The sequence below is a fragment of the Lepisosteus oculatus genome, chromosome 5, assembly GCF_040954835.1.
Source record: "Lepisosteus oculatus isolate fLepOcu1 chromosome 5, fLepOcu1.hap2, whole genome shotgun sequence".
Classification (NCBI taxonomy): Eukaryota; Metazoa; Chordata; class Actinopteri; order Semionotiformes; family Lepisosteidae; genus Lepisosteus; species Lepisosteus oculatus.
The window spans coordinates 32310737-32338599 of NC_090700.1; the positions used below are offsets into that span (position 1 = coordinate 32310737).

The window sequence follows — 27863 nt, forward strand, 5'->3', positions numbered from 1 at the left end:
CAAACCTTCTGCATGCAGTTAATGATTGCCACCAGAATTCCCTGGGGCTCATCAACAAACCAGCAGGCTAGAGGGCATCTCTTTAGCCACCTCTCCCTGCCACGTCATGGCAGATCAACGCAGCACAATCTCCTCCCCCTGGATTTGAAACCTTCCCATTCCAGTCAGCCATGAACTGCTCAAGAAAAGTAAACACTTGCTCAACCACATGCCCAGTTCACACAGATCAGATGACAGCATGCTGAATGTGTGAGTGGTTTGGTAAAAATAGAAATACTCTTTATCTTTTTTTTTATTTTGTCTACTTAATAATCTAAAGAGTTTACTTAAATTAATGTATTTTTAATTGCCTTCATCCAAATGATGAGAGTAAAAACACTTCAGTTTTCCACAGAAGGGATTGATCATGCAGGCGATGGACTGGTGTCACGGCAAGGGTGTATCCTGTCTTGGGCAGACTGGAAGATGGATGAAACAGACTGATCATGTTAATGTAAAGCACTAGTTTAGAATAAGCACTAAAACAGGAAAAGGAAGCTCAAAAAGGAAGGAAGTACAAAACGTACTGCAGTCTTAACTCGGCTCCTGAAGGTTTCCATTGCAAGTGGATTACTTAGTCTAATTACTCTTTTAATTAGGTATATTTTCAAGATTTGTATCATTATAATATGGTAAATGTTTGGAACCTTGTAGAGAACAATGAATTCATCTTTTTATTCAGGTTAATTCAAATTCAATCAGGTGAATTTAATTTGTTCAATTTACAACTAATTTGTAAATTGAACAAATGAAAGCCGGGAGACACTATAACACCTACAGAAGCAGAGACTAACATCCTTGACCTAATTCAGGGTTGGCTCATCCTTCTATACACAGAGTTGTAGGTACAGTACATGGAACAAGCTGCCAAATTATATTGAGTGTTAAATGTAGTATTCAAAGGAAAGGCTTCTTTCAAACTGTTTTAAGAAATGGGTCTAGACTAAATCCAAACTTCTTTTGTGAGCTAATTATCCACCAATCACAAATTACAGGCCCAGTAATGATAACATAAAGAGCAGGGTACCAAGGCTTGTTCCAGGGCTGAGAGATACTGGTGAATAGACAACTTGAAAGGTACTTTGTTTCCAGGTCTCAGTGAAGAAAGAATGACTGAAAGGAGATTTAATGGTTTCACAAAATTGAAACAGGAATAAACATGAGTGGCTTTATTTCAGAATACATTAAAAGAGCAGAAGGTAATAACATACAAAGGAGAAATGTGCTGGTTGTTCCTGGTCATGACCTGTCATCGTTTGTAGTTTTCACTCCACACTGGGCTTCTTAATGATTTAATCCAAATCAACTGTTCACTTCATGGGCCTGCATTGACTAATTGGACTGTCTCCAGGTCTTTACTCATTGAGAAATTGAAGTTAGATTGAAGTCCAGGAGTGAAAATCTGTACTGTAGAAATATAGAATGCAGTCCTGTTATAATTCTTCATAAACAGCTTTTATGGCTTTAAAGTGTCTTGTAATGATTTTCTTACTGTGTAAATAAAACCTTAATTGATGAGCTTTCCCTTATGTATGTTCATACCTCCAGATCCCAGAATTTACCAAATGTGTGAGCCATTTAAAGAACCCATTGACAAAGCTGTCTTTCAGTTGTAGTAAAGTGATTCTCACTCTTGGTCCTAGACCAATAACACTGCAGAACTACTGAATTCTTCACCGCTGATAAACCCTAAATGCATCACACTACAAGGCGCATACTGTTACAAAGATACTTGATATAAACTGTTATCGTAACAATAACAGTAACACCTGTCTCTTTAAGAGGAGGACTGCGGGTTTTCCCAGCAGGGGCGGCGAGGGGTCTGAAGCGATGATCTCGCGAGAATGGGCAGTTTTATCCCTACGTAATGTGCCGTGCTGCTCATGGCGGCGCTGGAGATAGTGCTAAGGGCTGTTGGGGTGAGTTCGACTCTATTTCTCTGAGTGGAATTGCTTTTTAACCGACTGGAAGTTTGGTTTTAAAGCGGGAAACGCCCAGGTTGCCGAAATAAAGTGGGTAGTAGGTCTCTGCGGATCGTGGCAGTGTCCTCGGCGCACGGGTCGGTTGGGTGGGGGAGAGCGCTCCCGTTGTTCTTGTCGAAGGTTTTGTCATAAATCATCATGACCGCCTCTTGTTTCTCACAAATGAATTTCCTTTATCTAGGATTCTCTTTTACTTCTTGGAGTAGAGGATTGCTTACTGAAACACGGAGCCTCAGGAAAGCCTGACAGTTCTGAAAACTGGGCAAAAAATGTACTCAGTCGCGTTTGTTTTCTTTGTTGTCAATAACGGCAATCCCTTCGTTTTGTAATAACGGGGAAATGTAAAACATTTTTTGAAATGCCTTCGGCCCCTGAGTACTCTGTAATGTATTTGTTGTTTGTATTTAGGTACGTTTAGTTAAATAACGAAGTACGTAGCACATAAATGCGCATTTAGAATTTGTGTTATCTGCAGCTAACTTTAAAGGGAGGGATAATTGACGTAAAGGGTAGCCAATCGGCTTCGAAGACCACACTCTTGGGTAGTCAGATATCCAATCAGCACGTAGCTGGGGCGGGCAAACGGATAGACTGTGTGCTCGGGTGAGTTTTGGCTGCGTCACTGGCGATTGAAATGGACTGGGAGCGTGGTCAGAGGGTGTAGTGGGAAGTGTAGTTCGCGCCGAACGGACTCTTTCTGGGAGGTGTGGGTTCTCGCAGCATCAGAGCACTCGATTTCCCATGTTGCATATCTGCGCTGACGAAGGCGTCGCTCTACTCGTTTTGCAATTCGTTTGGAGTACATAGAACATAAATAGACGGATTTCATAGGAGAAGGGGGCAGGTCAAAACCAAGCTTAGTAGCACTAAGCAAAAATGTAGATAAACTACTCTGGTCGTTTCAGAAGGAAACAGCCTGCCTCTGAGTTTTGCCTGGCCCGTGCTTTTGCATTGGGTGCTAATAAATAGTTTTTTTTATTCCTTTGATTTTTTTTCCCCAGCTTTCCCACACCCCAGTGTTTTGTGAATTCAACTAGTCATTCATCGCGCATTATCATGGGCGTACGTACAAACGGAGAGACTAGATGTAAGGTTTTACCTGCATTTCAAGCTTTGGAAAAGATACAGCATGAGGTTCAGCCGCTGGCTGCGTTGTTTGTAATGGCTTGTCTACAGTAGCGATGCAAGTCGTTACAGCTGCTTATCTCCTGCCTTAAGGACAATTTATACCTGTAGCTGATGGTTTATTTTACAGCTGTCTTGTGCTGTAAATGCCTCTTAGGCATTGTGGGAATCGATGTGATTTTATACCCAATCATGATACTGCTTGTGTACATTGTTAATATACCTTGAGATACGTACTTAATACTTAAATGCTGTTAGTTCTAATACTCATTTGTTGTTTTATGCCACTTACTATAATTTGGATAATCGCATAGTGAGTCAACTATCATGTCCATTGCAAAATTTTCCCCCCTCACAGTCACAGTTCTAAATACACTTGGGCTTTTAATTTGACCCACTTATCCATTGCAGGCTCAAAACCAAGTGTGATGTGGCAGGTCTAGATAGAAATCTGCAGAAAGCTACCACAGTTGTCTTTGGCACCTGATTAGAAGCTTTGATTTAATCTAGACCACAACCCATGTTTGTTGGTGAGTTCTTGAGAAAGTTCTCAAATGAAATTCTTTCAAGTTGGGGAGGGGTAGAGCAGAGCATCTTGAGATGTAGGGAAGATGATGAATTGTTCTAGAAAGTTATCTTCTCCTGTGTGGAACAGAATGCGTGCTTAACCACTAACAAAGGACTCTGAATTACATCTGATCAGTGGTGTAAAAAGAGAAATTCTAGTCTTGTTGGCAACCATTATAGATCCACTAGGGGTTTGTAAAAAAACATCTTATCTGCCAGTGCCCTGTGTTTGTCGTTTGTTTTCAAATTGATAGGTTAGTGCTGCTTTCCAAAGACTTCTCATTCATTCTCATGGGGGCAAAAACCCTAGGTATTGCCCTCCACTTAAAGCTTTTTCTCCAGTTCAATGATCAATCTAAACACTTCTTGATACTTTTATGCTGCTCTTGAGTTCAAAAGTGGCAGTCTTTAATTTGTTGCTGATTGGCTGTCTTCATTTGTCTCAAATACAGCCCTCCAGCTATGGCGGGGAGTCTTTGTTCCTAGAATGGATTGAAGGGTTTTAAAGTGATGTGCACACTACCCAGAATCCTCTTCTGGTGTTGACCTATTCAGTCTGCTCTGAGAACAAAGCACAGAATTTAGTGAATACGATGATTTAGAATTGCAATCAACTGGAGACTTAAACCCACAGTATAACATTAGGGTCCCTCATTTCTTGATGTTTTTTCACTCCACTTTCCTTATTTTTCATCTTAATGTTCTGTACTAGGTTAAGCATGAGCTCAGTTATCTTGTCACTGAGTCTCTAGACTTAAATACTTCCAAGGTTCATTTAGCTAATGGAGAGCTTAATTGTAAAGAAATCCAGACAGAGGGGTGGTAAAGCCCTATTTCTGGCATCTATATGCCACTTGGTGAGTGATACCCCCTGCTCACAGTGGTGCTCTGCTGAGTGTTTGGTTTGTTCCACCCATGCTGGAGGTGGTGAATGCACAGCTGTGCTGCCAGACTATCAAGTCCTGCAGCTGCGTCCGGATGCAGCTCTACTGGAACTGTCAGTATTAATAGCAGATGAGGCTCTTGGTAAAGAATTTGGAAAGGCTGGTGAAGGGGGGGGGCACTGAGCAGCTGACCTGAGTAAATGCAGGCTCTGTGCAAACCTCCCCTCCTGCAGCTACTCTTGGGAGCCTTCACACAGGACTGTGCCAGTGTTGTGCCTTTCAGTTGGGTCTGGGCTGTCTCAGATCTGAGTAGACCCGTTTTGAACTTGCCTGCTAGAAATTGTTCTGTGTGAAAGGTGATGTCAGAAGCGGCAAACCAGGATCTGATCTTTCTGCTCTTTACCCTTATCAGATTTGTCAGTACAAATAAGTGACCTGATTCTAGATGATTCTGTTAAAAGGACTGCTGTGTGGACTGTCTGTAACTTCCCCTTCCTCCCCATTTTGTTTGGAATGTGATTTAATGGAATGTTTTTTTAATAACGTTTTTAGGTGTTCTGTTTGTGCTTTGAGTGTGTTTGCCCCATAAACTTAGTGTGAAAATAAAACTTGGTTCCACAGGTTAAACTTACTTTTTTTTAAAATAAGTCATGGGGGCACCAAAGTATCCGTGTCATTTGAGTGAAAGAAACTAACATGTCATTGTCCTGGGGAACACCTCAACAGGTTAGGCCTTGAAAGAAGAGGCAAAGGACAAAGGAAATGCTAAAACATGTTTTGTTTGTTTTGCCCCAGTTATGATGGAAAAACTAATTGGAGGCTATATAAAAGCTTCAACTCTTCTAAGCTGCTTTTTCTTCAGTGTTGTATGGATTTCCTGAAATAAGGTTACACATGGAGCTTTGACGAAAACCAGAAATGGAAAGGAACTGCCGTCTTGCTTGTTATTCAGTGCAGCCTATTGGTTTCTCAGAATTTTGAAACGGTTAACTTTGATTACCAGAGAATGTTTTACATATTCTGGCCTTTTTTTCTTTCTCTCCTCAGTATGAAGTGAAACGGAATTGATTTTACCATCTGAAACTGCTGCTTCAAAGTTCAGATCACGCAGAAGAGAACCTTAAAACAAAAGTTAAAACGACGCTCCAAGACAAGAACAAGAAACACGCAACCAAAGAACCGAGACGGCCACGAGTGAGCTGAAAGACACAACACTTGATCTGAAACAAGAAGATTGTGCCTACTCAACAGCTTCTGAAGAGCACTTTCCAACGCTGCTGCTAGCCTTCTTCATCCTCTTTGTTGCACTGTGCTGATGTGTTCAGTGCAACAGGAGTAGTAACCTTTGCTAGTTCAAATAGATTCCTCTTGTCTCTCTCTGTCTGTCTGTCTCTTTCTGTGCTATTCTGTTTTGTTTAACGCAGTGTTACCTGCTTTTGGAACCCTTCACGTGCCACAATTGTGAAGTACTGGGCATATCGGAAACCAAGAACAGAGCAAGGTATGAGTTTTTCTTGCAGGCTGTTGTCACTAGTTTGTGGTTCTGTTCACAAAGCCAAGGATATTTGTTACCATTCCACCTCAACAGCAGGTCCCTCTTGTACTGCAGTGAAGTTGTTGGATGTGGTAACTGACCTTTCCTGTTTTTCCCCTCCCACCCTTTCTCCTCTCCTCGCAGTACAGTGGACAATTTTGGAGCCGAGAATAAACTTTACTCCCTGAGTCCACATTGAAATTTATGTGTTGCTTGTAAGGAAAATATACAGGAGTATGGGGTGGGGTTGAGTCTTTTTCATTGCTAAGACACCTTGTCTAAATATTTTACCATGTCAGAACAGATTACCGGTTGTTTTCAATGTGCTGAGGCAAAACCGCACTGCTTGCACAGTGGAGCCTTGAATTTTGCATACTTATTAAATCTATGCACAATAAGAGTAATCTCCTTCAGTAAGTGTGGTAGGTGACAGTCCTGTTGGTTTTCAGCATTGTCTGTTTTAAATAAGCAGTTCTCCAGTAACAGGTGCTTGTGTTGTCTTAAAATGTTAATTCTTCAGGTGAATGACTAGTTCACTAGTTTTAAAGATTTGGAATGATTGCCACTGTATAGCTTTTGTAGGAAAGAGGAAGATGTGCTCTTTGTTGATGTGAGGTAGCAGATTCCTCAGTTACTGTTGTGCCACAGGGATGGGAATTGCCATCCGGGGGCGGCAAGTCCTACATGATTCTTCATAGTCACCGAGATTCAAAGAGTGATTTGGCGTCTTGCCCAAATATGTCCGCTGTTGTGTTCCTTGTTAGAACTTGTAGTCTGAAAGCTGTATGGGAGGTTGATTCTGTGTGAGCTGTGTGGAGCTGAAGACGAGCGTTTTTGGCTAAGGACATGGTCTGTATATCAACGATCAGAACCAGGATCTTGGAACTGAAAGCTACTGAGCTAAAAAAATGAAGCTAAACTGAGATGTTGCTCGTGATTGAAACATAGAGGATTCATTTCTTAATTTGACTCTTGTTTTAATAAGTTTAAACTTTACCTTGTTGCATTAACTGCACAGACTATAGTGACCACGGTGGGACCCTGTAATTGCTAGCCCTGGATTTGTTTTGGCTCTTGGGTTTCAGCCCTCATTGTGTTGCACTCTGCCACCCACGAGAAGGTGTCATAATAGATCAGTGATGGGATGAGAACTAGAGGGTTGTGCTGTTTTGGAACACTGAAGTTCCGACTCCTTTTGTAATGTCTTTGTTCATGTAGTCCAGGACATTTAATATGGATATAATTGCATAACTAAATACAATGGATGTAGGAATGATGTGGAACTGGGCACCATCTGCACTTCCCATCTTCAGTATGCCATTCTTTCAGTATGTTGCCCTGTGCTTTCTACAGAAAAGTCATACATTTAATCTGAAAATACACTGGGAAATTCTCTTCTTGGAGCAAAAGCACAGAACTAGTATGTGGTTTAACAAAATGCACATTAAACAGCATGCTCAATATTGATAGTTTTGCTTATATTCAGCCTGCAAATTATTTTAGTAGATGCAACATCAAATTTGTTTGCCCTTTCTATGCATATCTAGTGAGTCTCATGTTGCAGTACTGTTCTGGTGAACCAAAATTGGGAATTCTGTGCGGAATTCAGAATTTTTAGAATATTTTAAAGAATTCAGAATTCCATGTGCTCTTTCTCTTGTAACTATGAATGGGCTTGTGTAAGGCTTCCCTTAACTTATTAGTCTCATAGTATATGATTGTTTTGATCATTCAGATCAGGCTGTATTCCCCAGATCACCAGTAAATAGTATCTTTCATTCCTGCAGTAGTATGATTTCATTGAGTTTTGCATTTGTAGTTATGTTGGTGTCTTTGCAGGAGTGATTTGATGACTTGACTTGTTTTCTCTTGGCAACAGTTTGGATTTGTGCATTTTGAGTAGTCAAAAACACCAGCTGTTGCTTTTTAATCATATAGAAGACAGAAGAAATGTGGCACTTGTAGAAATCATTTTAATGTTTCCGAATAGTTTTGACGTTGAATGGTGTTAAGTAGTTTTCTTGTGCAAAGCTGCCATGCTGTATCCTGCCTGTGTTGTCACTCTGATTCCTGATCAGTGCTTATTGGCTGCAGGGTAGCAGCTAATAGTTTGTTTACTGGCTGTTGTTGCTCTCTGTCTTTTCTGTCCTCACATGCAGCTTTTTAAACAGTATAGATTGCAAAAGGGCGTAGGAATATGGCGAGCACCTGGAAGGGCTTTGTTGAGTTTACCTTGCCTGCCTCCCCCCCTGCTGCGTATGTTAATGCTGACCTGGGGAACACATCTCCTGTTGGACTCAGCTTGTCGCCGTACGGCCGATCTGTAAGTTCCATTCTCCTGCCCCAACCTTCCACCCTTTCTGGCGCTGTTTGGCCTAACCCCCCTCATTCTCGTTCTCTCTGGGCTCTGGGACTAGCCTCTCTTGCTGCAGGAGATGTAGGTGGAGCTGCCATTATGCATCCATAGACAATTAAGCTTGATGGATGAATAGGCAGTTTTTGAGTTGAAAGTTTTTTCCTGGCTTAATTTTGGCAAGTCTGTCCAAAACGTTTTCTTGGTATCTGTTTTTCACACCTTAATGTTTGTATTGCGGATCTTAAAACAGACCACCTGTTTATTTGAGGGCAGATGCCATTGGTATAAGCTTGAAGTATCTACACTGCTTTGTTTGTTCAGTGGTATTTGTAATTGCTGGCAGGCAAGCTTATCCATGCACTTTGAGGGTGGGGGAAACCCAATTGGAATTCCAGCCTTGTATCAGTTCTTAGCCTTCCTGCATGGCAGCAGTGATAATTACTGTTAGCGGCCTGCATCAGAGTTCTTCAGTTTGGCTTGTGTATTAGAAGCAGTGGATGCTGCTTTTACATTCATGCCTTTTTACAAGAAGCTTCACTTGTGGTAAGACTGGTTTTAAGACTAAAGTATTGTATTATTAGTAAATGTTTCGATTTTCACCGGTTAGCCTATCTGGTACTTTTTACCTGTCTTCATAAATTGTGTATCGCCAGTACATTTTCATTGTACAGCTTGGCATTCCTTTGAGTTAATGGGAATAAAAAGTTTAGAAAGACCTTTATATCCAATTGAGCTGCTATTACCATTTTTCCAACTTCAGTGGTCCATCAAACGGGCTCTAGCCAGATGTTAAAAGAAGGCAGTGTATTTGCATTGATCAGAAACTGCAGGTTTGAGGCTGGTCTTGTGCCCTACAAATGACCTCCCCATCTAACTCACCATTACACCCCAGTGTCATACTCTATAGCATAGAGAATCATGCATTACTTTTGTAGCTGTTTTCATTTGTATACTCCTTGAATTTTTATGACTGAGTGAGGATCAGCAGAATATGCCTTGGTTACAGAAGAAGAACCATTGTCGAGCATCTCATTTGTCACTTAATCATTTCAGCAACCACTTTGGCCCTGCATCTAAAAACCTGTATGTGTGTGTGTATGGACAAGGTGTTGTAAAGGGTTTTTATTTTTAAATCTGATTCAGTGCCACCCTGAAGATCTTACAAGTTTACTTTACCTAGGACTTTTCTGGCCTTCTCAGCTCCACTACTGTCCACATTATCCCCTTCTGTTAGTCTTGTTTTTTTCCCTTTTTGGCTTTGTTAAATGTTTTTTTTCTCCTGTTATCTCTTAGCGTAAAAATTCTGTCATTTTGAAAATAACTTTCCAAGAATACCTGCTAAACATTTGTTGGAAAAATGTTAGTTTAGCACAATGGCTCTCACACCACAAATTCTAAACAAAAGGAGATAACATTTAGCTTATTCGGTTTACCTGTTGAAATATCCCAGTCATTCCAGAGCAAGTCCTCATATCTTTCAGTTCGGCTGGCTCTTTGGATCTGTTAGAACACTTTTTAAGAAAGTGATAAATTGGTGATGCTACCCACTCTTGATAAAGCTTACTCTGCTAGCAATGTCAGAGTTAGCAGCACCAGCATAGTGCCATGTCCCATTACCACCCCCACTGCCCCTTCAATACTGAGCTGTAGTTTTCCCTTGACAGTGTGCTGCTGTGCTCCCCCAGCTGTACAAGATGGAGCGGGTGTATCCCGCCCCCCCTGAGCCCTCTCTTGCCCCTCCCCTGGCAGCCCTCCCCATTCCCCGCTCCTCCTCAGTCTCGTGCCCTAGCACCAGCGCTTCAGGGGGCAAAAAGCAGAAGAGGATCCCCCTTTATCAGAGATCTGTGAGTTGGGACCAGCCAGGGTCTGCACTCCACTAGTCACTGAGTCTAACTGCATGATTAGGTGCTGTTTGCAGTGTAGTTTGAGCTTGTGGTGCTTCAAGCTTGTGGTTACTTATTGTAAGTTGGTTCCTTTTCCACAGTCTCTCTTAATTCTTTCAAACTAAATTGCTTAAAGTGGGCTGCAACGCTGTTCTTATATTTCTTGGTTAGAAAGAACTGGTGTTGTTGAGTGTATTTCAAACTGCAATAAAAGTAAAATGCACTAATTTGTAAAACCTCCAGCTTACATTGCAAAATAGACTAAATTTCCAGTTATGTGCAGCACCATAGTCTGCGATTCGGAGTGAGGTAACCATCCAGGTGAAAAGGCCCCATTACATTGTAAATAAGCAGGATTCTCAATACATCTTTTAATCCAGTAGTAATTGCTTTTGACTTGGACATGTTTTGCCAATAAATACTGCTTACTTGTTAATTCTACAATTCTATGTACAGATCACAGTGAAAAGTCTGCACAACCTGTACTTATTTGCTCGTATGTCACATTACATTAGACATTATGGTGACTAGTGAGTAGGATGAGGTGTTTCACATCGCAATTCGTATGAACTCTAGCACAAGGTTATACCAGCAGTCTGGGATGACAATGGCAGTCATACAGTACATTCCCAAGGTTCACAATTTTGTGCTTGATTTGAAATTTGTAAGATTGTTCTGTACCATCAATGAATATATGACCTAGATTGAAGTAGCAGTCTGAGAAATTGGGACTGCAGTTCCCCTTTAAATCTAAACATCCGTCTTTGAACCATTTTCTTAAAGATACCAAAGACTTGAATATATAATTAAGTTGCCTTACCAAAAAAACAGCTAAACCTTTTTTATGGCTTCAGGTGCATTGCCAGCAGTTAATCCTGAATACATAAAACTGCCTTTAACTTGAGGTTAAGTTGGTAATTCTTATTTGTATCTGTGACATTCTCTTTAACACTGATCTGAGTTTTCTGCATGAATTTGGCCTTTACACTTGCACTGAATTCACATTTTCAGATTTCTGATAAGTATTCAATTTCAAATGTTAAATGCAGGATTGAGCTGGCTTTTGGATTCATATTGCAGGATAAAATGTGCAGCTATAAGAATTCTTTTAAAAAGGTTAAAAGTTTTAGATTTTTTTTTCAGAGAATGTCAGTTAGTAACTACATAAGTCTAGGTGCACTGAAGGAGCTCTTCTGTAGTCGTAATGTTCTTTTAGTTGGCCTTGTTTTGCCATAGGGTAATAGTAACCTTGTATTTCCTTGGTGGTAAAACAGAGCATCACTGATTTTTAAAAGATCTGGACATTTAAATGGTGAACAAGGACTGTAACATCTGAAGAAACTGAAAAGTACTCTTAGGTTTGAATTGTGCAATAAGTTTTCCCATCGTGCTATAATTTCAAATGAATGAGTGAAAGTCCTGGTTTTCTGAATTGTCGTTTTGATTTTTTTTAAAACTTTTAGTATTTGAAATATTCCTTGAATGTTTGGCATTGGAAGATTGTATTTAATCATGTTTGTACTAGAAATTGGCATGCTTAATCCATGCATGTATGGATGGTTTTGAAGTCTATGCATCCATTTTCCATGTTGCACTGACATTTTATGTGACATTACAAGAAGTAAACCGATGCCAAATCCAGGACAAGGAGTTTGTTTGTTTGTTTGGGTATTCCTATGCGCCTTTCCAAATTACAAAAGTTGCACCTTTGTTTGGCTTCCCCAGGTCTTCCTTATTGCCTTTTCTTATTTGTAGTTATTTGATCTGATTTGAAATGTAGTATTGTGTGTGAAGTAACCCACTCTCCCCAAAGTAGCATATTAAAAACTGGTCTCTGGTGCATTGCCGCGTCTGGCTTTTCCAGATGAGTTTCGACCCCAATCTGCTGCACAACAATGGCCATTCTGCCTACGCTAATGGCACAGCAGGCGGCCTGCGGGAAACTGGTGTCATCGAGAAGTTGCTGATCTCCTACGGGTTTATCCAGTGCTCCGAACGGCAAGCACGTCTCTTCTTCCACTGCTCCCAATACAATGGTAACCTTCAGGATCTGAAGGTTGGAGGTGAGTGGAGGGTGCCCTGTACTATGTTTTCTGTTTTTCTGATTCCCTGTGTTGCATTGAGGTTGGGATTCTTTTTCCCTTGTCTTATTTGGTATGGCTTCCAATTTCAAAAATTAAAGGCAGAGGTCTCTACCTGTGGTTTTAGGAGGAGTTTTTTTATATTGCAACTGTTTTTCTAATTCACGCTTGTAAGTAACTTTATTACCTATTTGACAGGATTGGTTGAGCTCAGTGCTACTGAAATGGACAATACATTTTGCAGCTCAGTAGCGATCTTGGTTTCCTTACATGTTTGCAGTGTCTGATCCAATTAAAGACTTTGGGGAAAAAGTCATTTTGATTTCTGAAATACTTCATGCTTTAGCTCATTCCATTTTTTTAGCCTATTGAACCTCTCATGTGGTGCATTTTTGGGGGTTTGATTTTGATTCCATTTGGGAAGTAATGCATAAACTTAACCCATGGGACTAATCTAAATGGTCCTTTTTTCAGGTGGAAAAAGATGCTTTCATTAGGGTTCTGAAGATTTTATAATCACCATATTAAAACTAGGGAAATGCCAGAAAAACTACTTCAGACTAACACCTCAATGGGGAGGTGCCTCTTCCTTCTGTGTGTATATATAAAAGTACTGGATGTTAAATGGCATAAAAACCCCTTACTATGCATATGAAGTAAACTGTTAATGAGTACAGGGTGTCAGTTGTGCGCTTGTGGATGACCTGCCTGTGTGATAAATGAGAATTGAATCCAGAGTAATTTGAGGGTGTTTTAATGAGTCTGTCTCCTGCAGATGATGTAGAGTTTGAAGTGTCGTCTGACAGGCGCACTGGCAAACCCATTGCAGTGAAGCTGGTGAAAATTAAACCAGAGATACTGCCTGAGGAGAGAATCACTGGGCAGGTGGGAGCGATTGACACAAACTCACTCAACACTCCCCTTACTATGCTGCATGGTTTTATAAATCCAGTTAAGGAATCTTTTTTTGGTTATGTTTACCTTCCATTTGTCCATTTTGTGTTTGGTCAAACTTACTTTAAATGTTAAACTATCTGGTCTGTAATATGTCTACACAGCGTTACCTAGAATGTGAAAAACAAGTGCTCTTAAGTCCATGAAGTGGAAAGCTTTTGTCCCAGTTTTCTTTGGTTACGAATCCCATGATCTTTGTGTAATAACCTTTAGGTGCTATGATATGTTGTCCATAGGTAATATGTAGTACAGTGTCCTAGAATTCTGGTCAGTCAGAGTTAACTCATTTTAAGTGCATTATTCTGATTTTAATTCACTGACCTTAAATACTCATTTGGTCCCTAATTCTCCTCCTTGAGAACAGTTCAGATTTGGGGGATTAGGTGTAATAAAATCACATTGAGAAATGTATTGCCAGTGTTTCATATTCAACCAGTTAAAGCAATTAGAGTAAGTTTGACTGTCTTGTCCTGTCTGTGTTGGGGTTTGAGGTCTTGTGGTGTCTGAACTGGGGTGGTGGTTGCTGGGAGGGGGGGGTGGTTAAAGCCAGTGCCATTTAAAAGGTGCTTTGCTCCTTTTTGCATTTTTTCTAGGGGCTTTTCTTTAACTATCAGCACCAATTTGTGAAATCATGTCTAAAGCTGTACTTTTAAGCCCAAACAAATGTTCAGATGAGTCTTATAAAGAAGACTCTGAAAAAGCGAGACCTAGCGGTTTACCCTTCTCTGTGTGAATTTGGGAACGTTTGTCTAGAACTTGCTTATTGCTGATCTCCATAAGAATGTTTGTACTTTTGTCAGGCCAATGTAGATAAAAAAACGTTTGTGTCCTCAATAAGGCTTAGTCGTTCCATTTTAAAGCTGATTTAAGAGTTAATTAGATTTACAAGCATGATGGCTGTAATCATGTTTAAGCTGCCACCTACACAGTTAGAAAAGAAACCTGATGCTGTGCTTAATTTGAAGATAAATGTTGGTGAATTTTTGCCGTAAAACCAATTAAAAGTGCATACATTGGGTACGTTACATCTTAAGGTGCAGATTGGAGCTGTCATGTTAGCCACCTCTTACTGGACTCCCCAAGCACTGGATGGGTGAGCACTGTCATTAATGGGCTGTTTTTGATAGGCCAGAGTTACATCGGCTATCATTTGTAGCAGAAGTGATGTCCGTGAGAGAGCACTTTATACACTAGTGGTTGCAGGATTTCCTTTAAGACACTTTTGGCACCTAATAGGTCAGTATGGAGGAGAAATGCATGCACAGGTTCACAATCTCTCAACATTAAGGGGTTGTAGTAGCAAGCAGAATTGATTAACTATGGACAGCTCTAGATTAGGAGTAGAAAATAGAAGACCACAATGTCACAGAGTAGGATGCTTAGCACTTAAACATTTTTGGAATATGTCCATGCATACCAGAAACTTAACTTGTAGTTTAAATCTGTTGATGGAAAGAACTTGTTTTGAAATTAAAAGAAAACTGCCCTAAAGAAACATTAAAAAACAAATTTTGGAAAATGTAAACTTAGACCCTTGTTTCCTTGTCTTTTAAGTGGGGAAAATACTCCAGAATGTTTTTGTCAGAGTTGACCATACCAAAACATTTTAACTAAACTTTTGGTGTGGTCAAAAATTAAAATCAGTTGGTGTTGAAACATTTGTTTACATTTTCTGAAGTGTAGCTAAATGTGATCAATATTTCTGCAGGTTGTTTGTGCAATTCCAAATCACCTTGATGGCAAGTCAGCCCCAGGACAGGTTCCCACTGGCAGTGTATGCTATGAGCGCAATGGGGTAAGTCATCACTGTTGCCTCCTGTATCCAGAAAACAAGCCTGAACAATTAAATCTTTTGTGTTGACAAAACTTGCCGTGACCTCTAGGTCCCATAAATAGAAACCAGTTCTTATCTTCCTTGGACATATAAATACAAATAAAATTTTTTAGCCATTGTCTCCTCAATACAGGCTTGTGTTTTGCGCTGTTTTTCAACTAAATCTGTGCTGGATATGCAACTGAATGTTTAATTCCTTCTCAGACGCGTTTCTAAAACCCATGTATATACTAGTATTAAGTATCGGTAGTTCCAGAATGAGTGAAAAGTGGTCTCGTTTTGAACCCGAATCAGGTGTGAAGAAAAACAGAAAATTAAACCTCCAAAATCTGCTTACAGAACCTTTTGATTAGTTGTCATAGTGATTCTGTTTTGAAACAGACTTTCAGAAGCACTTCAGATGTTTGATTTATATTAAATCGGCAAAGTACCTTTCCTTGTCTCTCTCTTTAGGAGGTATTTTATCTGACCTACACTCCTGAAGATGTGGAGGGCAACACGCTCCTTGACACTGGGGACAAGGTCAGCTTCTTCATGGAAACGAACAAACAGTGAGTGCTTCTGTGTTATAGCTTTTTTGCATCAGAATTTTTCTTAATACTATTAAAACAGCTCAAATGAAATAAGTTTTAGTTTTCTCTACTTTTAGCAGAGTAGGCCATTTCAGGCTTGCTTGGCAGTTAAAAGCAAATTCATCCGGGGACTAAATCTTGAAAAACCTAGATGAATCTGCTTTTGTAATGTGGAAGGGCAGCTTGTTCTAAGTGCCTACCTGGTACATCTACAGCAATTGCGGAACGGGGTGGGGGGGGATGTGCTGTGGTTGAGGCATGCTTTACTGACCTGGTATGTGATTAAATCCTCAGCACTGGTGCGGTCAGCGCTCATAATATTGTACTGGTGAAGAAGAAACAGATGCGCTGCCAGGGTGTTGTCTGTGCAACCAAGGTAAAGTGATAGATTCTATAAACATGAATGATGTATAACTGAAGTTTCACAAACCTGACACTTGATTAAACTTTTCTGGATTGGGTGTTTGTAATGCACACCCATGCATGACTTCTTAAGAAGCCTAATGTTTTTTTTTTGGTTAGCAGGATGTTTAATTGCCAGGGTCTTGTTGCTCTGGATTAGGTTTTTTGCGGTCTAAAACTTCTATGTTGTGCATTTGAATTAATAAATAGAAAAGGCAGATGCAAGCAAGAGGTCTGGGAAGAAGTCCCAGTGGAATGTTCTAGGAAAATGCAGAATGCTTTGATGCATGCTGGGTGGTGCTGTATTAGTATCCAGTAAAAAGGACTGAAAGCTAGTAATGCATGCATGTTTTTATGGTATATGGTTTACACAATGCTCCATTTCTTGCATGGATGTCTTGTGATTGTGACCTTCTATCCCCTCTTTAGGAGGCATTTGGGTTTATTGAAAGAGGAGATGTAGTGAAAGAGATCTTCTTTCACTATAGTGAGTTTAAAGGAGACCTGGAAGCCCTGCAGGCAGGAGATGATGTGGAATTCACCATCAAAGAGCGAAATGTGAGTGTCCCTGCTCAGCTGTTTGGGCTGATATCTGCTACAAGATATTTTAAGGTGTTTTCAATGTTAAATTATAATTTGTGTGTGGAGAGTTGCTGCCACTTCAGAGCAGTTTTCATTTTTTTGAAAGCTGACGAATCCAGGCTTTTTCAGTTTATTATTTGAGGACATAATCCTGTTTATTGTAGCACTTAAGTATTCTTATGCAAAATTTAAGGTTGAAAAGTCAGTATGATGCTATTCATTAAGGTGTTTTAATGCCCTCTAGGGAAAAGAGGTAGCCACAGATGTGAGACTGCTGCCCCAAGGAACAGTTATTTTTGAAGACATCAGCATTGAGCGCTTTGAAGGAACTGTCACTAAAGTAATCCCTAAAGTTCCCACTAAGAACCAGGTAAGCTTCTTGGTTTTAGCCCAATTTGTATAATGTATAATTCTTTTAAATAAGACTAGTCAAGTGTTACTGTTTCAGTATACACTGCAGAAATTCTCCAAGAACAAAAAGGGTTACAATTAAAATGCAATATTGAGGAATTTTTTACAGTAACATTATTGGCTTGTAAATCTTTTGATAAAGATTTAAGACTTTCTAAAAAATGTATAAACTAATCAACAGTTTGTGACAGGATCTTTACACTGTGAACAGTGGTTCTTCCCATTTTGAATACATGATGGGGGGGGGGGGGGGGGCAGACCATTGAATCACTTTTAGTTAACACAGCAAAATTGTATTGCAACAAATCTTAGAGGCTTAAACTGATAATGCACAGAAACAAAGGCTAATTTGAGTCCAGTCTTTCAGAGTAGTCAGTAAGGGTTCCTGATCTGTGCTTTTTTTTCCTGTCATCCTAGAATGATCCCTTACCTGGCCGCATCCGTGCCAGGATTCATTTCGCTGACAAGGAACTCTTATTTGGTGACAAAGACACCAAGTCCAAGGTTACGCTGCTAGAGGGAGATCATGTGGAGTTTAATATCTCCACTGACCGGCGTGACAAGCTGGAGCGTGCCACCAACATCGAGATTCTGCCTGACACTTTCCAATACACCAAGGAGACCAGGGAGATGGTGAGATAAATTTCAACATGCCAGTGGTTACAGCACAGCCTTTATTTACACAAAACATTTGTGGCAGTCTAGGTCAGGCATCAGGATCTTTTAACCTCAATGCTTGGATTCCTATGGCCAAGACATCAATGAGCTTGAGTCATGGCATTGCTCAACAGTGACAAAGATTCCCCAAGATGTAAGGCCAAATGAAATTGATGAGAAAGGTGGGCATTAATCAGCCATGACCTACTTGTATTTTGCTTAAGCTGTGCCTTGCTGGGCACCTGCATTCTTGAAACTGATTAGACCTACTGCAAAAACATAGCCTCAGTCAACTCGGTTTTCTGTGTTTGTGCAATATGATGTCCTTCTGGCCATGCCAATTTAAGTATCATGGAGCTTTCAGTGCATCAAAGATTAATGACAAGTAGGCATTTAAATGCCTTGGTAGACGCATCAATACAGGAGTTTCAACCATAATTTAAAACCTTAAGTTGCATTTCCAGTACTGATACAATATAACTGATCTTGTGTTACCTGCATTCTTACACCTGAAGCAATAGGAATGCATTTTTTTAGTTAATTGGTATTTTTAAAAATTGCAGTGGGAGCCTATAATTTATAACTTGCTACAAATTCCCTTTCCGCTGATTCCCCTAAATAAGTATAATTATTCCCTTTAAAATCCATTAGGAATATGCTGCATCCCAGTTATGTATTTCCTCTTAACTTTACTCATTCAGGTGGGTATATGTTCATTTGACAAATCTTCCTTTTGCAGTAAGTTTTTCTTTCAAATGTTTAATTTGCTAGCTACAATTCAGTTAGGTTACACAATGTAAGTGCAATAAACACTTGGCTTTGTGAATGAAAAAGGCATTGCACATCAAGGTTTATATAGTAGTAGAACATCCCAGATGATATTAAATAGTCCTTTATGTGGGAAATGTGGCACAGTTAGGAGTTATTGACCATCACATTTTCTATGCCACAGGGAGTAATTGCAGCTATGAGAGATGGCTTTGGGTTCATTAAGTGTGTGGACCGTGATGCCAGGATGTTCTTCCACTTCAGTGAGATTTTGGAGGAGAGTCAGCTGCACATCTCTGATGAAGTGGAGTTCACTGTGGTTCCTGTAAGTGTACCCCACTGCAGCTGACTGGAAATGACAGCCACACTATGGCAGAACAGTGGAATTCCATATAAACACTTTATAGATGTATTGGTTTAAGTAAAAATTTGGATCTAGTCAAGGTTACATTGTTTTTCCTAACCTCAAGTTAACTTTAAGATGAAACCATTCACTTCAGGTTAGTGGATATGAATAGAATTACAAAGCTTTCAATTACTGTGCTGTAAAGGTTCCAATTTCATCTGGCCCTAAGGAAGATTTTTCTTCAGACTGTTCAATAAATGTGCAAGCAGCTTATGCCAATATAAATCCCTGAACAAAAATGCATAAATGTTATGCAACTGTGGAATCTTGATATCAGATGTGGTAAAGGAAGGTAATTGAACACTCATTTCCACACACTTAGCCACACATTACCTGCAGCTGAGTACATTAAGTTGAGGATTCATGTTTTTCTGACAACCAGAAATATGCTGGTAAGGAACAATGGATTTCAAAAGCACCATATGTCAGTTTCCCAGTCTTGCTGTGAAAAAGGAAGAAGTGGCCTTGAAGTTGTTCAGAGATGTGAAAGTTTGGACAAACTGTACCAGGTGTCTTACATGGAAACTGATCAGACCTGCTACAAAGCACTTTGACCCACTTGAGGTTTTAGGCTTTTAATTAAGCATTGAAGTGTTTTTTTCTTTTTCTATACAAGAACCTGCAACTCCTAAAGCCTAAAATGAAACCCTCCACTGTAGAAAAACTATCCAGCTTCCTTAGTTTGTTAGGTTTTGTCCCAGCCCCAAGCTCTCCTTAAATTGCTAATGTTGTTCTTAATTGTTTGGGATTGTAAATACCATTTTCCTGTGGAACACATCAGACTCAAGTTTGGCTATCCCTGTGCAGGATATGCTGTCAGCCCAAAGGAACCACGCAGTCCGGATCAAAAAGCTCCCCAAAGGCACAGTATGCTTCCACACCCAGTCAGAACATCGCTTTATAGGCACAGTGGAGAAAGAGGCTCCCTCCAAAACCACCAGCCCAGCCAAAGGCAAGGAGAAGGTAAGCCTAGTACACTTTTCATTTGATCTCTGACCCCGAAGACCTGAAGAATAACAGGTCTTTGAAAGTCTTCTCCAGCCTTGGAAAAGTTTCATGCTAGTCAGTCATGCAGGGAGCCAGTTTGTACCTTACCAAGTTAGATAATTGATAAAAATCTCAGATATGTACCTTTTCATCAGAAATTGATTATATTGCAACAGGTGAACCAAATAAGGTATAAGTCTTATTCATTTGCCATTGTACTTGCTCTCCTATGTAATGCCTTGTGCACATTCTTCTGCATCATGAAGTAGAAATATACCTTCCAAATAAACTTGGCAGTTTCTTAAATTCAGTTCCCATAAGCAAATGGAAATCTAACTTAAGAGGGCTTTTAGTTTTTAGCTGCTGTTACAGTGCTACCAAAGTTCCCCATTCCCTGGGGAACTTGGCTAGTTCAAAAAGTAGTTTGTCAAGAGCAGGAAGTCATAGGGTGGAAAATGGAACTTCAACCGAAGTAAGATTGTTTGGTTATCAATGCTCTCTAATTTTCTTCCCTTTTGTCTAAAGTTCTATTCCACAACAAATTAAACATTTGACATTTTTAACTTCCTTGCTTGTTTCTAGTCTTCAGAACACTTGAGCCCATCTCTTCAGACCTCTTAATCTTACTACTTTGCTTTCTCCTTTCCTCCCACTTTTTCTTTCTTTATTAGAAAAAAGAGAAGGTAGGATGCTGCCTTTCCCCCACCCCCCTATCTTGTTAACCTTAATTACAGTGAAATTCAGTTTTTCTGAAACAACTATATTGTATCCAGTTGCCTTTCACTTTGTTTTGCAAAATCTGTTCGTTTTGAATTTTTTTCACACTAGAGTATAAAACTCTATAAAAAAGTATTGGAAAGTGAGTCCTAATTAGGAAATGTACCCTTCATTGTTGGGGAACAAAGCACTGTTCAGTCAAGCTCCGTACACTCCAGAGTTCTGTCTCAGCGGTTCTCAGCGGTTTCTTTGGAAGTTTCGATTTCCAAAGAAATTTCAAAGTAATGAAAAGCCAATACTACATGCTAGAGAAATGTTATTTAGAAAATATCTTCAGATTAGTTGATTAACAGATTAACATCTCTAACTTTGGATCTTCCTGTTCTGCTCTTTGAATGTATCTAACTTGTATCTCAAGTAGAGAAGATGGGCATCTGATGTGAATGGCTGTGCATGAGAAATACTTTGTGGATTGCACAGAGCGCTTATAGCACATAGCCTCATTATGAATGCCACAGCTGTTCTGAGAATGGGGCATTTACACTTCAGCACAGTCCTAACATCTTGCTGTTTTTTTCTGTGTAGTTACGGAGGGTAAATAACATGACTTGGCTGTTTTAATTACAGGCTGATTTAGTGCTTCCCTTCTGCTTATTACAGCATACGGTGTTGGAGTTGTTTCTGTGGACTTGACGTTCCTTAATGCTACTGCATATGATACTCTAGCTTTTAAGATGTCTGCTGCACTCCCTGTAGCTCATGGCTTTTCTGATCTTTATGTAATGTCTCCATGTGTGCATCAGGATTCAGAGGAGGGTGTGATAGGATATGAAGACTGTGGCATGAAGATGACTGTCTCTTATCATACCAAGGATTTGGAAGGGTCCGCGTATCCACAGGTTGGAGATAAGGTGAGAGCTGTGAGCATGTGAGGGGTGGAAAGAGATTAGTACGAACAGTACTGTAGGGTTATTTTTTCATTGACTTAACAGCTCTGGTTAGTGCACTCAACTAAATTAATTTGTAAGGGACACTTAGAGCATCCCTTGCTCTGAATTAGACTAAAGATGAGGATTATCTGAATGTGCTCTAGTTCTTATGCCATTAATATTTCTCATGTTTTTTTTTGTGATGTGGAAACGTTTTGAAACTCTGTATCTCTTCCAAACCATCTGGTACAGAAAGGGAAGAATGGCCAGTTCTAAGCTGAAATTCCACTGGCATTTGGCTAGCATATCCATCCCTTGCTCCAAGCTCTTTCCAAGTTGAGTCTGATTTTACAGGTGGAGTTCAGTATTTGTGAAGTAAAAAGGACGGGTCAGCAGAGTGCAGTGTCTATCAAACTCCTCAACCGCACTGCTGGCACCAGGAGGCTCCTGGGATATGTTGCCACGCTGAAGGACAACTTTGGGTTCATAGAAACGGCGAATCATGACCAGGAGATCTTTTTTCACTACAGGTTAATTGCTTTGTAGCTTTAAACATTTTATCAGTTAACTCTGGGCAGTCAGGGCTTCATGCCACTCTACAATAACCTGTATGCTGTTTTTTGCAGCGAGATGTGTGGGGATCTTGAAAATCTTGAGCTGGGTGACACTGTGGAATACACCCTATCTAAGGGCAAGGGCAATAAGGTCAGCGCTGAGAAAGTCACCAAGGTCACTGCAGGTAAGGGTCAGTTCAAACGGTTTTATCAGTGGTCATTTCAGTTTTTCTCCAGATTGCTTTGTCTTCTAATCCCATGTTCTGTACCTCATACAGGGTAATTTTAGAATTACACTAAATTCCAGTTTTGTGATGTGTACTTTGTAAATGGAGATGCTGTATCTTGTCCTGCAGCAAATGTGGGATCAGTTTGCAACGCTACCTCTGGTCCTGCTGGGGCCAGATATTGAATTTTATGGACGCGTTCCCTTGTACATTGATATGGATGTTAAGTAGCAGTAAAACCGTTAATGATCACCATTATGGAATCTCTGCCTCTATAATGTTTCAGTAACACAGTGTGTCCTGGTGCATTTGCAGTTAATGGTGTTGGGGAAGATGTCAGTGCAACTGTGTGCCTGGGGAAGGTTGTGAGACCACTGCGCAGTGTGGACCCCTCCCAGACTGAGTATCAGGGGCTCATCGAGGTCACAGAGGAAGGTGAGTCATTGCATGAAATGCTACTGGCACATTTCCACAAGACTCCATAATTCTTGCAAGAAAATGGTTCTATATGTTGTGATGCAGAACATAAATATGTAGTTATGTATGACCTGATGGGAATATTAGAGACTGCCCCTGTTGGAGTCCACATCCCATAGTGATTACAGTGGTCAGTTTGAGACGGTATGGAATCTAGTGCTTACAAAGCACAATGGATATTTTCCATTTTTTCAGCTTTTCTCTCAAGCCATGTCATATGTCCCTTTTTTGGTTAAGAGCCGAGTTGTGCCTCCTGTGGAGGTTTTTCCTCAACCAGTGCCTGTTATCTCTTGAGACTGCCTGAATTGACCTATGTTGTTATATCTTCAGAAACAAGAAAGCCGACAATTATGCCTCCTAATTTTTACTTATCAACCTTCCTTCCCATAGCACACTGAGGAAAAAAGGTCTGGTGTATTGATACTTCACCATTCATGGGAATTGCACGACATTTTGACTTTTGACTGCAAACTGTGATTTTAAAATTTTAAACTAGTATTTTTGGGGGGCAGCTTTTGTAACATGCTATGGGGAAAAGGGTTTTCTACCAATGTTAATAGGATCTATTAAATGATGGTTTTAAGGCAGACCACCACTGACTGGTGTTTTATTTCTAGCCCATGCTTGCAGTGACCTTCAATCAGCAAGCACTTTGGGATCATCTGAAATGCAGGAGAATAGATGCCTAACTAGGGGGTGATGAGTAGTATGGGTGTTGGCACTCAAAGCACCTGGTGGTTTGTCTACAGGTAGCCTGAAGGGGCAGAGCTTCCCCTTTGGCATTGTGGGAATGGCCAGCAAGGCAGACTGCCTGCAGAAGGGGGAGTCGGTGAAGTTCCAACTGTGCACTGTGGCTCAGACTGGGCAGAAGATGGCCTGTAATATTGTCCCATTGCGCAGAGCCCCTGTAGAGTGTGTAAAGGACCAGGTAAGGAAATCCTTTTGTTTTCTAATGCAGTGTCTACCCTGTCCTGTGTTTGGATACCAAGGTCCCCACCAAGAGCAGCTCATCATTGACTCATGCGTATTACTTATAAGAATGGAATGACTAGCTGTTGGTTGGGTCCACTATCCAGCCAATGAGCATGTGGCCTGGGATAGTCCCTAAGTTAGGAAATCATTGAAGAGAGGTTTCTCCACTTGTCAAAGAACATGCAATATTGTTTGGTGGATTGTAGATATGGTTTGAGTTCATGACTGTCATTTCCTGTTACAAAGCTCAACATGTAAAGCAGGTCCATGCAGTGAAACTGAATTCTCTGCAATATTCAGAACGGTTGAAATGTTGAATTCCAGGTGCTGTCAAATCGGTGGTACATTTTTTTTCCCCAAGGGATTGAAGATTTATCTAGAGCAGTTTTTCATGGCCAACCATAAAGAACATGATTGTGGTACACAGGACAAAGAAAATTGCATCAGGACCTTTGAGTAAACTGGAAGATTTAACTTGGCCCCTATCTCCCCCTGTGTGTCTGGTGCAGTTTGGCTTCATCTCCTATGAAGTGGGTGATGGGAAGAAGCTGTTCTTCCATGTGAAAGAGGTGCAGGATGGAGTGGAGCTGCAGGCTGGAGATGAGGTGGAGTTTTCTGTGATTCTGAACCAACGCACAGGAAAGTGTAGTGCTTGCAACGTGCGCAGAGTCAGGTACAGAACACCTTATTAAAAACTAAATTAAATTGATCAAAATACAACAACTGCAAAAGAGGGTAAAAAAGCTTTAGGAAAGCTTCCATTTGTAATTTCTGCTTCATAATGTTCCTGATTTATCCATTTTGGTGTCTGTCTAAAAGTTCCAACCTCATCAATTGAGCAGCAGAATTCAGTCTGAATGTGTATTGAAGCAGTGAATATATTTACTTCATAGCTGTTGATCTAAAAACCAGGATGTTTTAAGCAAATAACAGATTTAATTTTGAACCTACCTGAAGTACCTTGAAAAAATTAGGTGCTCCCTCCCCAGGCTTTGTCTTTGTCTAACGAAGTTTTAATCAATTTCACTTCCCTTTAGTGAGGGTCCGAAGCCTGTGGCCACACCTCGGCCTGACCGCCTGGTGAGCCGCTTGAAGAGCATTACCCTGGATGATGCCAGTGCCCCTCGTCTGGTCATTCTTCGCCAACCCCGGGGACCTGATAACTCCAAGGTACTTATTCTCTGCAGTGTGGGGCCTTTCTGATCATAGATCATTAGAGTAGAGCAATCTCCCTTCTGAAGAGCAAAGAAAGTGGTAATGACAAGACAATAGTCCAGTACTGAATGTTACTACAAGGTAATATTTTTCTCATTGCTCATACTGAGAGCTTGACAGCTTGCAATGGAAATATAACGTCTAGCAATTAGTTGTTTAACGTTTTTTTGTCTTTAAAAACATGTAAATGATTGCGAAGTGCCATGTCATACTAATAATTTTTAAGATTGAGAAGAAACCTACCACTGTTGGTCTATACCTCTTTATAAAATGATTTCAGGTATTGATTAAATGGTGACTTGATCAGTTAAGACTGACTGCGATAGTGGATTCTTTTTGATCCTCATCACTTCTGCCCCACCCAAATTTCTTTATCACCTTTCAGGTTTTTCTCACCTGTGCCACACCTAATAAGAAATAGCAGTCTTCATTGTCAACCCTGGTGGAAAAAGTAAAATTTAGAAAAGGAATCGTTGCTTTTCTTGTCAAGAGCGCATTTAAGGTCTGGGATGTTCATTGGTAGCGGTTTCTATCCTAGACATTACAACCAGTCAGTGTGCAACAGGCGTATCTGGGAGTGAATCTTAACAATACATTGGTTTAAAAAGGAATGTTAACATTCTTGCAGAGTTCAGTGAACAGGCACGGGTTTGTATAATCTGTGACGAATAGGACAGAAGCCCGCAGGATCACATCTACAGCCTTGGGCAAAGCGTGTCTAACAGATGAACAGCTCCTGTTCGTGTTCCAGTGATACTTTTTCTCAATATACAAATATGGTGGTTAAACCTGTTTCTTGAAGTGATCGTACAGAGTTCTGGGGTAAATGTCATGTCAAGGGGGGAGAAAGATGTAAAATTGTGGAGTAAATACCAATTTAGGGTCTTCTGACTTGCCTACAGGGTTTTAATGTGGAGAGGAAGATACGCCAAGCAGGTGTCATCGACTGACTGCTTCAAAGCATGAGCGTCCAGCAGCATCGGAGTGGAGGAGTGCAAGTGCAGCAGCGGGGGGTGTGGGAGGTGCCAGAGAGCGAACCGATGTGCCCACCCTCACCTTTCTCCCCCCTTGCCCCTCCAAACCCGTCCTCTTCATGGCTCTGCACCGCCTCCTCGTCTGTGCTCTGAGATCGGCACCGCTAAGCACAGCACCAGACTGGACTCTCTCCGGTCTTTGCGAGGCTTTCTTTTACAGGTGGGGGGGGAATGGGTGGATTTAAAAACGGGAATTACTGTAAGACTTCTTAGCCTCTATTTAACATAAAACTGGAAAGATGATGGAGAAGGCCCTGCTGGAATTCTGCACCTATGGTGTGCGTTTGCGTGTGTGGTTCCTTTTTAAACATGTATTGACCTGCCAGATTTGTGTGGTAACCCCCTTCCCCCTCCCCCATACTGCAGAGAATTTTTTCATGCTTCATATTTACTTTTGCTGCTCTGGATGCTTTTCTTAAAGCTACTGTATTTTTTTTTTTTCAAGCACTGTGGGGGGAGGGAGCTGCTGTGTGTGAAAACCTGTTACAATGCAGAGCTTCCTTTGGGATACTCGATAAATGTTTGGGCTGTTAAAATACTTGTCATTCTAAAAAATGGAGCAGACTAGCTCTCTATTAAGCCCACCTCACATTTAACTTAATTTGATGCAAATTCAAACCTGAAAAAATAAATTGCTGTTAATGAAGTCCTGTTAAAAAGCTTTGCTTCAGAATTTTAAACTAAGTCTGTACTTTTAAGGGTGTGGAAGCAAGTAAAAAAATATGAACCGACGTGTGGTCCATTTCCCTTAAATTGCTTCATGGTGCAGAGTTCCAGGTGGTACCATGATGCCATTGTTAATTTGCTTTTTATAATTTTTATTTTTTGCACATACCTTTCAGCTTTTTTTCTCAATCCCTGATTTCCAATTTCAAATAATACACAAAAATACAAAAAAAAACTAAAATTGTGCCTAAAAATTCATTAAAAAAAATTCTTTATCCCAGATGGCACCCAAAATGATGCCTCCTTAATGATGGCTTTTTTGGTAGAAATAATGCAGATTCGCATCACAATTACTATGGGTTGACATTCATGTATGTGAACGTGCTTTTTTTTTCCTAGAGGAATATTCTGACATCATGAAAATTGGTATCTTTGCAGAAGTAAAATGAGCAAAAATAAAAATCAGAAGAATCAGGATTTCAATTTCTGTGGTTTAGATGCTGTTAGGATTTCTGCTGCGCCTCCACTCAAGTGTGGAGTTGTAACTTATCTAGGAGACCGCTTGGTTCTTACAGAACAACATGAAGAAGCTCTCCTCTGTACTTTTGTTAATGGTCTTGAATGAAACGATAGAATAAAAGTTTTACGAAAATTTTACAACTGTCCTTTCTGGTTCCTTTGGCGGTTTGGGTTACATTTCTATACACCTCTTGAATAGGTCCGTTGCCAGTAAACTTTAAATTGTTAGAGTAACTTGAAATACTGAAACTTAACATCCACCCCATCTTCTTGGAAGTGATGTCCTGTGTGACCTGCATCTGTTATGCTTTAATGATTAAGAAATAAAGTCTTGAGAGCTCATCACTGTAGTATGCTCTACAAACCCAATTCTCCTGTACCCATTCCAAGAGTAAGTCGCCCCCCCCCCCTCCCCCCCCCCCCCCCACAGTTGCTGTTTATAGCAAGAAGAGTAAGGGTTATTTTGGGACTGCGATTCAAATACAGTATGAAGTGCCCTAGGAGGGACATCACTTGGGAACAAGGCAGA

At 40.4% G+C, this 27863-nt stretch overlaps 1 protein-coding gene across 5 annotated transcripts; it reads left to right on the forward strand.

Moving 5' to 3' along the window:
- The first annotated feature begins 1849 nt into the window (after positions 1–1849).
- Positions 1850–27475, forward strand: csde1 (cold shock domain containing E1, RNA-binding). 5 transcript variants are annotated; one of them, XM_015342238.2, is made up of 21 exons: positions 1850–1958; positions 5645–6098; positions 8291–8454; positions 12235–12433; positions 13227–13402; positions 15114–15200; positions 15693–15790; positions 16106–16187; positions 16643–16771; positions 17040–17165; positions 17624–17839; positions 18816–18956; positions 19845–20000; positions 21545–21652; positions 22025–22200; positions 22297–22409; positions 22767–22886; positions 23678–23856; positions 24410–24573; positions 24938–25070; positions 26018–27475. In XM_015342238.2, exons 3-21 carry the CDS (start codon positions 8329–8331, stop codon positions 26063–26065), a joined length of 2577 nt encoding a protein of 858 aa, XP_015197724.1. In that variant the 5' UTR covers positions 1850–1958; positions 5645–6098; positions 8291–8328; the 3' UTR covers positions 26066–27475. The 5 variants fall into 5 exon arrangements, with proteins under 5 accessions (XP_015197724.1, XP_069046389.1, XP_015197719.1 ...); XM_069190288.1 differs by lacking the exon at positions 8291–8454 and adding an exon at positions 10152–10331; XM_015342233.2 differs by lacking the exon at positions 8291–8454 and adding an exon at positions 10152–10331 and having other exon boundaries at positions 13227–13336.
- The last annotated feature ends 388 nt before the right edge of the window (positions 27476–27863 follow it).

Bases quoted from the DNA above. Each gene is read 5' to 3' on its own strand.
- csde1 (XM_069190288.1), top strand. From the start codon at position 10,182: ATGGAGCGGGTGTATCCCGCCCCCCCTGAGCCCTCTCTTGCCCCTCCC. The intron at 13,403-15,113 runs GTTAAGGAATCT...ATATTTCTGCAG, and splicing joins TGCATGGTTTTATAAATCCA to GTTGTTTGTGCAATTCCAAA. The intron at 16,188-16,642 runs GTAAAGTGATAG...TCCCCTCTTTAG, and splicing joins GTGTTGTCTGTGCAACCAAG to GAGGCATTTGGGTTTATTGA.